Source organism: Leptopilina boulardi, unplaced genomic scaffold (assembly GCF_019393585.1).
Source record: "Leptopilina boulardi isolate dan_hultmark-lab unplaced genomic scaffold, ZJU_Lbou_2.1 LbouV2_216, whole genome shotgun sequence".
Lineage (NCBI taxonomy): Eukaryota > Metazoa > Arthropoda > Insecta > Hymenoptera > Figitidae > Leptopilina > Leptopilina boulardi.
Genome location: NW_026137770.1, coordinates 3339453 through 3347290, shown reverse-complemented (window position 1 = coordinate 3347290; position 7838 = coordinate 3339453). Strand labels below are relative to the sequence as shown.

General features: G+C 22.6%; 2 protein-coding genes across 2 annotated transcripts; one reads left to right on the top strand and one right to left on the bottom strand.

Annotated features, from left to right (window-relative positions):
• Positions 1 to 2216: 2216 nt before the first annotated feature.
• LOC127279490 (uncharacterized) lies at positions 2217 to 4821 on the bottom strand. The gene is made up of 5 exons (XM_051301883.1): positions 4476 to 4821; positions 3862 to 4108; positions 3402 to 3562; positions 2869 to 3029; positions 2217 to 2643 (listed from the first exon to the last, which is right to left on the bottom strand). The coding sequence occupies exons 1-5, from the start codon at positions 4533 to 4535 to the stop codon at positions 2517 to 2519; spliced, it is 756 nt and encodes a 251-aa protein (XP_051157840.1). The 5' UTR covers positions 4536 to 4821; the 3' UTR covers positions 2217 to 2516.
• Positions 4822 to 5290: 469 nt separating this feature from the next.
• On the top strand, positions 5291 to 7794 carry LOC127279346 (mitochondrial ribonuclease P protein 1 homolog). Its single transcript, XM_051301652.1, has 3 exons — positions 5291 to 6048; positions 6596 to 7163; positions 7278 to 7794. Exons 1-3 carry the CDS (start codon positions 5609 to 5611, stop codon positions 7620 to 7622), a joined length of 1353 nt encoding a protein of 450 aa, XP_051157609.1. The 5' UTR covers positions 5291 to 5608; the 3' UTR covers positions 7623 to 7794.
• The last annotated feature ends 44 nt before the right edge of the window (positions 7795 to 7838 follow it).

Here is a 7838-nt window from a genome sequence, read left to right as displayed (position 1 = left end):
TTTCCTTAATGGATTGGATATCTGATGATATTATTATAATTATTATACTTGCGCAGAATTATTCCAGAATAATTATTATTTTTAAAATGAGAGATTAGTATGAAATTTCATTCTCATCAAAATTTACGTTGATTGTGCGAGTGCCAATTTATTTACCCGATAATAAAAAAAAATCCTATGATTTAATAAAAAATTCAATTATTTTCGAAAAATAAAATTTCTAACAAAAAAAAAACCAACAATTCTATAAATGGTAAAGAATTATTTTTTAATAAAAAAAACTAACGTCCTTAAGGGTAAATTTTTAATTGTAAATATTTAACAGTTGATCATTTTTAAATTCTACTTTTTATAAAAATTTTTACTATTTTTCATCGACAATTTTTTTTTCATTAACCCATTAACGCCGAAAACCAGAAAATTTTTTGTATACTTTCAACCTAAGCTATTATTAATAAAACTGTCAATATTTTTTACCAGGGTTACGTTTCCCGTAGGTCTTAAGTGTGCTCTTTCCAATTCCGGTGTCAAAAAACAATTTTGTTTAAGCCATAATTAAATATGGCGGTTTTATTATCAAAAAACACAAAAAAAATTCATTTTTTCAAGTTTAGCAATTTTTTTTACCCTGAAACAGTGTGAGAATAAAATTCTATTTTCAACTATAGGTGCATAAAAATGGTATACTTTCGAGAAACGTAAAGTAAAATTAAAAATTTCAAGATGGCGGATCAATATGGCGTCAAATATAAAGTAAAATGTGTCGCTGATTACCAATCCGATGTTAGTTTTCAAAAATTCAAAATGGCGGATTTAATATGGAGAACGACTTTTTGAAAATACAATGCAATTCGCTTGAAATTTATTACTCGCGGGTTTTCGGGGTCGCTGATTACGAATCTGAACTTCGTTTTCAAAAATTCAAAATGGCGGATCTAAAATGGCGGAGGACTTTTTGAAAATTTAATGCAATTCGCTTGAAATTAGTTACTCGGGGATTTTCAGGGTCGCTGATTACCAATCTGAATTTTGTTTTCAAAAATTTCAAATGGCGTCTCCAAAATGGCAGACATGTTTCTTCAATTGCATCAGATTTACACAAAACTTGTTACTCGGGGATTTTCGTGGTTGCTTATTACGAATCTGAACTTCGTTTTTACAAATTCAAAATCGGGGATCCAAAATGTCAGACAAATTTTTCCATATTAAATCCGCCATTTTGAATTTTTGAAAACTAACATCGGATTGGTAATCAGCGACCCCAAAAACCCTCAATTTGTAAAATTCATGCAAATTCAATGACATTAGGTCAGTTTGGCACATATTGATCAAAACTTTCGCATTTTACTTTATATTTGACGCCATATTGGTCGGCCATCTTGAAATTTTTAATTTTACTTTACGTTTCTCGAAAGTATACCATTTTTATACACCTATAGTTGAGAATGGAATTTTATTCTCACACTGTTTCAGAGTAAAAAAAATTGCTAAACTTGAAAAAATGAATTTTTTAGTTTTTTTTGATAATAAAACCGCCATATTTAATTATGGCTTGAACAAAATTGATTTTTGACACCGGAATTGGAAAAAGCACACTTAAGACCTACGGGAAACGTACCTCTGGTAATAAAATTGACCGTTTTATTAATAATAACTTAGGTTGAAAGTGTTCAAAAAATTTTCTGGTTTTCGGCGTTAATAGGTTAACCGAGGGAGAAGTTAGATTAATTTTTATTTGTTCAAATAAATTGTTTATATTTTTAAAAAATGAAAAATATTAATCGAAAGCGGTGTTAATTTAAAACAATAATGCCAAGCGCTAGAAAAAGTGATTTTCAAAATTAATAGACAAAGAAAAAATTTTTAAATCAATAACAGAAATGTTTATATAACAATAACTTGTATAAATCTTCAAATTTTAAAAAACTGTTTAACTTATATTTTTTATTTACTCTATGAATAGAAAAACATGAATTTCATAAAAAAAATTTCGACTACTTAATAAAAAAATATTGTTAGTTTCATTAAAATTTTCGCGAATCATCAAATATTCTTTGTGCCAGTTCACGTAGAATTTTCTCATAAATGACGCTACTAATTTATTATTATTAAATACGGTAATTATTTTTTTTGCAATAATTATTATTATATTATATTAAGTATAAAATGGAATTTTCTAATTAATAAATATATATATATATATATATAATAAACAATTTCGTTATATAAAAAATATATTATGTAACGTATTAAATAATACAATATTTCTTAAAAGTTAACACTTAAAATTTACATAATACTTTGATTGGCCAAATGCAAGTTAACGATACTTTGAAAAAATGTTTTTAAAATTATAATCTTAATTCATTATAAATGATATGCATTATTTCAAAGTTTTAATATTTATTACTAGCTTTTAAATATTCGGCACTAGTAAAATTAAAATTGTTAACTTGATTCCTTTTGGTATTGGTAACATTTAAAATATCATTATTATATATGTAAAAACAGAATGTTTATGGTGTTTCCAAATCCACAATAGTATCATTATCAAGTAAAAAGAGTTTTTTTCTTTTTATCGGTTGTTCTGGAGTTAAAGGGGTTTCCTCCGCTTTTGTTGATGTAATATTTAATTTAGGCCACCTAAAAAAAAAAATTTATCATGCATGTATAAAAATCAACATCAACTTTATTTTGTGTTTTCTAACTTTCAGGCTTCGGATTAAATTTAAGACGTCGAAAAAATTTACATTTTATATTATAAAAGTTAAAAAAAGTTGAATTTATAAAAACAAAAATGTAGAAAAAGTCATACACTCCGAACCCTAAATTTCTACAAAGTTTGAATAGAAAAAAAAGTAAATTTACCTATTATCCATACTTTTTCTTTTTTTAATTGAATATTTTCCTTTAATAGGAGTATCATTTTCACAGTCATCACTTAAGGCAGGATGATAATTAGTTGATGATCTTCTTGTTTTATTTTTTGCTTCAATTTCATAATTTAATCTTTCTTTCAATTTTAAAATCTTAAAAAAATTAAATTAAACTATTAGACAACATTTTTTAATAGCTAAGTTCATAAAACAATTTTTTAAAAATTTTACACATTGTTTAAAATTTCTCAAATGGATCACCTAAAATTAAAAAATTTAATTATCAAACATAAATCAATTTTTTAATTTTTTTTTTTTAATTTGGGACAATTCATTTGAGAAATTTTTGATTTAGATAATTTTTAGTCATGAATATCATAGTAAATTTGGATAAATGTTTGTATAAAAATCTTCTAGATTTTTTTTTAATCATGAGAGTTTAATTTTGGAAATTAATATATAAAAGAAAATTGATTCAAATACAACAAGTAATGTTGACTGAAAAAAAATAATTTGTTAAATTACCTCAGCATTGGCCAAATCTAATTTCTCTTGATATTGTGAAATTTCTCGATTTTTTTCAATACGATTCCGATCTAATATAGTTTCTATGTTTTTCTTGTGTTCATCAGTTTGTAAATCAAATCGTGATCTTAAAATTTCCATCTCTTCTTCTAAATTAGCAACTATTAAGGAAAATAAAATAAATTTTTTTTTTTAAATTATTATAAAACTAAAATATTTTTTCAGTGATTTTCAAAATTATAAATTATAAAAAATATAGTTTTAGAAAATTTATTTTATAATTTTTCAACTAAATAACGCATGTTTTCTAATTGTTAATCGAAAACATTGTTGACTTTAGCATCATAAATAAAACAAATTTTCATTATATTTTGGAAAATTATTTTTAAACCAATTAAATAAAATGTTTTTATTTTATTTTTTGTAAACAAAAAAAAAAAAATATAATGTAAATACTTACAGAGATTTTCTTTATTTTGTAATTCAGTTGTTTGACTCGTAAGTTGTGATTGTAAGTCTTCTGTAACTTGTCTTAAATATTTTAATTCACTATTTAAACATGAACTGTTTTCCATCATGATTTTATATTTTGCAGTAAATAAATCCATCAATTTTTGGCAACGATTTTTCGATTTCTCTAATTGTACTTTTTGCTTCTCTGATTGTTTAAAAAGTGCTGAATGTTCAATTTTCAAATTCACAAACGCCTATATATACATGATACATATATTGTAAAATAAAAAATAGGTAAATTTTTTTTTAATAATTCAAAAAAAGAAGAAATTAATTTTAAAAATGAGATTTTTAATTTTAGTATTTTTGTTTATTTAAATTATATTTATATCTCATGTATATAAATGAAAGTATAACAAAAAAGAATCTAATATAAATATAGGTTAGAAAAAACGTTAAAATTCTACCTTATGTTTACAAAATGTGAAAATAAATGAACATCAGATAATGTTTATAATATATAATAAATGCAAAGGTCATATTTTAATTCTATAAAAAAAAAAAAAACGAAAAATGATCCTCAAATAATTATCTACTTAATTAGTTACAATAATAACTCACCTTTCGTAGTTTGCTCATTTCATTAAAAATAGTTTTTAAATCAGGTGAAAATTCATCCATATTTTTTATTTTGCTTTAAATATTATCAATAAAACTGATACACAAAACAATTTAATTTTTTTTTAAAAAACAAAAAGTTATTTAATTATATTATTTAAAACTTTACAATCAATGATCATAATATAAATATATTATATTCATGTAAATAATAATAAAATTTTCAAAAGAATATTATTTCTAAATAAATAAATGAACATATTTACAAAAGCAATTACTTTGCAAAATATTTCCTATACGTATAAATAATTACTGTAATGTTATATTTTTATGACAGCAACACAGCTGCTCAAAACAAGTCTGCGCAGGTCAGGGCTTTTAGTTCTTCTTTCTCTTCTAGAGAAATCTGTATCGTTACTTGCTTCTTTGCTTGTATTTTAACAATGCATTTTGATTGGTCTAGCAAAATACTATAATTTTTTTTCTAAAATATATATTTTTTACTATTATAGGAAATTTTTTTTTATAATTAATATTAAATATAATAATGTTCAAACTGTATGAATTAAAGTTATAAATTTGTTTGTTTTCAGAATTTACATATTCCCGCCTTAGAATTTAAATTATTACCGCTGAAATCAAGTACAAAACAAATTTTACAAAATTAAAACTTTCAAATAAATCATATAAATACATAAATTTATGATTTATCAGAAAAATAATTTGTTAATATGTTGCCAAGAATTATTAAATGATAAAATAAAATTGTTTTTATAAATTATTTTAGAGAATTCCGCACATTCTGCATGTACTCACTAAATCAAGTTTGGGTCTCTACGGACCACATGTGTTTTTAAAAAAAAATCGGAGTTATAAAAAAATTTAAAGATAATTAATTTAACTACTTAATAAAATAGAATTTTTTGTTATTTTGTTTTATAATTATGTAATTTTGATTATCGTTATATGCATTTTAAAATAGTATCGTTTATAATCATATAAAATACAATGTTTTAAAAACCTAACCTCTACAGAATATACCAATGTTTGAATATTGAATTTTTACTAATGATAAATAATACAATTATAAGTGATTATTTTCATATGTGATTTGTGTTTTGTTGAACATATTAAAAATGTATAAACATACACACAGACTTTTTATAACAGTAACAAAACAATTTAACAGTAGTGTTTTGTTAAATACAGCAAATATTGTTAATAACAATTTATTAATGACTGCTTCACCTGTGATATCGAAAATTTCATTAAATGCATTTACTTGTAATATAATAACAAAGTGTTTTTGTACAAAAACAACATTCGCAGAATTTGAAGATGAATTTGATGAAAATTCACAAAAAAATCCAAGTGTTCAAGTACAAAGAGAAATACAAGCAGAAGCACAAAAGAAACTCGACAAATTATTAGCATTAGATGTGGAGAATAAAACATTTTTTAACGTTATAGAACTTGAAATAGATTTATTACGTCAAAGTGGAGCAAAAGTTCCAAGTACAATAAGACCGACACACTGGTTACAAATTTTAAAAATTAAATCTCAAAATCGTAGAAGGTTTGTTCTTTATAAAAAAAAAAAAAAATAGTAATTGTTTTATTTTAAATTTTAGGTTCTTTTCTTTTAATATTTTAACTAAAGTTGAAAATGTAATATTTAATACAACGATAAAAAACTAATTTTTACCATATTTTTTTAATTAAATTATTAATTAAATTGCAAAAATGTAAAAAAAAATTGTCATTTTTTCACATTTTCGTTTGTTTCATTAATATTGCATACAAATTAATTTATAAAAATATACAAGTTACAAGAAAAAAAGTTTTTTGTTCTTAAAAAATTTGTATAAACAATTAAACTTTACGAAGAATTGTAAGAAAAATTAATTGCAATTTTTTAAAAAAAAAAATTTTGAATTTTCTTATTTTTTGTATCTTTGTAATGTGTAACTGTTTATAAAATTTTTTTCAGCACAAAAAACTTTTTTTTTCCTCCAAAATTGATGAAAATGCAAGAAAAAAATAACAATTTTTTTTAAAGATATTTTTTATAATATCATTGAAACGCTTGAAAATTAATTTAAGATTTTTGTTTTTTATTATAGACTGTATTTAGAATTTCTCTGGATAAATGAAATAAAGAAATTAAATGACAAATTAAAGAGAAGGGAAAATACACTATCGAAGCAGGCCTTAATATTGAAAAAAATCAATGAAGAATCACATCATTTGAGATATGGTTTAAATAATAATACAATGTTTCATCGTGTCTATAGAACTAAAATGAGTCATTTTTTTAATTCCAAATTAATAAGCGCCATGATGTTTGGTGAAAAATTAGTATTTGACTGTGGATTTGAATCACATATGACTACTACTGAAATATCAAGTTGTGCAAAACAATTTATGTTTTCATTTGGAAAAAATCGAGAGAATATCGATCCATTTGATATTATTTTGTGTAATATTGATTTAAAAGGTGAACTAATAAAAAGAATTTATAGTTTTCTACCCACTATGAATGAACCTGGTTTTCCATTAACATATACAACGAAATCATATCTTGAACTTTTTCCAAAAAAAGATTTAATTTATTTAACACCACATACAAACAATGTTATGAGCAATTTTATTCCTGATAAAATTTATATTATTGGCGCTATAGTTGACAAAGTAAGTAAAATGTCAGTTTTTAAGTAAAATAAAATTTCTATTTAATAAACATTTAAAAAAAATATATTGTCGAAAAAAACGGATGAAATAAAAGAAAAAAAATTTTTTTTTTAGGCTCACAGTAAACCACTGACATTAGCGAAAGCAAAAGAGGAAGGTATTCAGATAGCAAAATTTCCCTTGGACAACTATTTGGACTTTAATTCTGGCAGTAATAAAAGTTTAAATATAAATCATTGCACAGATATAATGTTAAGCATTAAAAATACAAACAAATGGGAAGAAGCTTTAAAATTTGTGCCAACACGGAAGATTATCACTAATAATTATGATTATAATCGGACACAAAATTTTAATGATATTAAGAATGTTGAACCGAAATTTCGTAGTGGTCATGCCTCACAATTGTCAGATGCGGCTTATAACAAATTAAAATCTCTTCGATTTAATCAGAAATAAGAAAAAAAAATTGTATCTTTACAATAGTTTTATTATAGAATTAAGTAAAATTTTATTATTAAATTTGTTCTTTTTTCAATAACTTTTTTTTTTTTTTTAAATAGAATATGATTAAAAATATTAATTTTTTTTGTAGAAACACTAAAAATAAATATTCTCTTCTTTTTCATAATTTTGATTTTCTTATAACTTGTACAAGAAAATTAAAATCAACTA

Coding starts and splice junctions, on each gene's coding strand:
- LOC127279490 (XM_051301883.1), bottom strand. CDS start 4,535: ATGGATGAATTTTCACCTGATTTAAAAACTATTTTTAATGAAATGAGC. Junction 4,109..4,475: donor AAATGAGCAAACTACGAAAG/GTGAGTTATTAT, acceptor ATGTATATATAG/GCGTTTGTGAATTTGAAAAT. Junction 2,644..2,868: donor AGAAAAAGTATGGATAATAG/GTAAATTTACTT, acceptor TTTTTTTTTTAG/GTGGCCTAAATTAAATATTA.
- LOC127279346 (XM_051301652.1), top strand. CDS start 5,609: ATGTATAAACATACACACAGACTTTTTATAACAGTAACAAAACAATTT. Junction 6,049..6,595: donor AAATCTCAAAATCGTAGAAG/GTTTGTTCTTTA, acceptor TTTTTATTATAG/ACTGTATTTAGAATTTCTCT. Junction 7,164..7,277: donor TTGGCGCTATAGTTGACAAA/GTAAGTAAAATG, acceptor TTTTTTTTTTAG/GCTCACAGTAAACCACTGAC.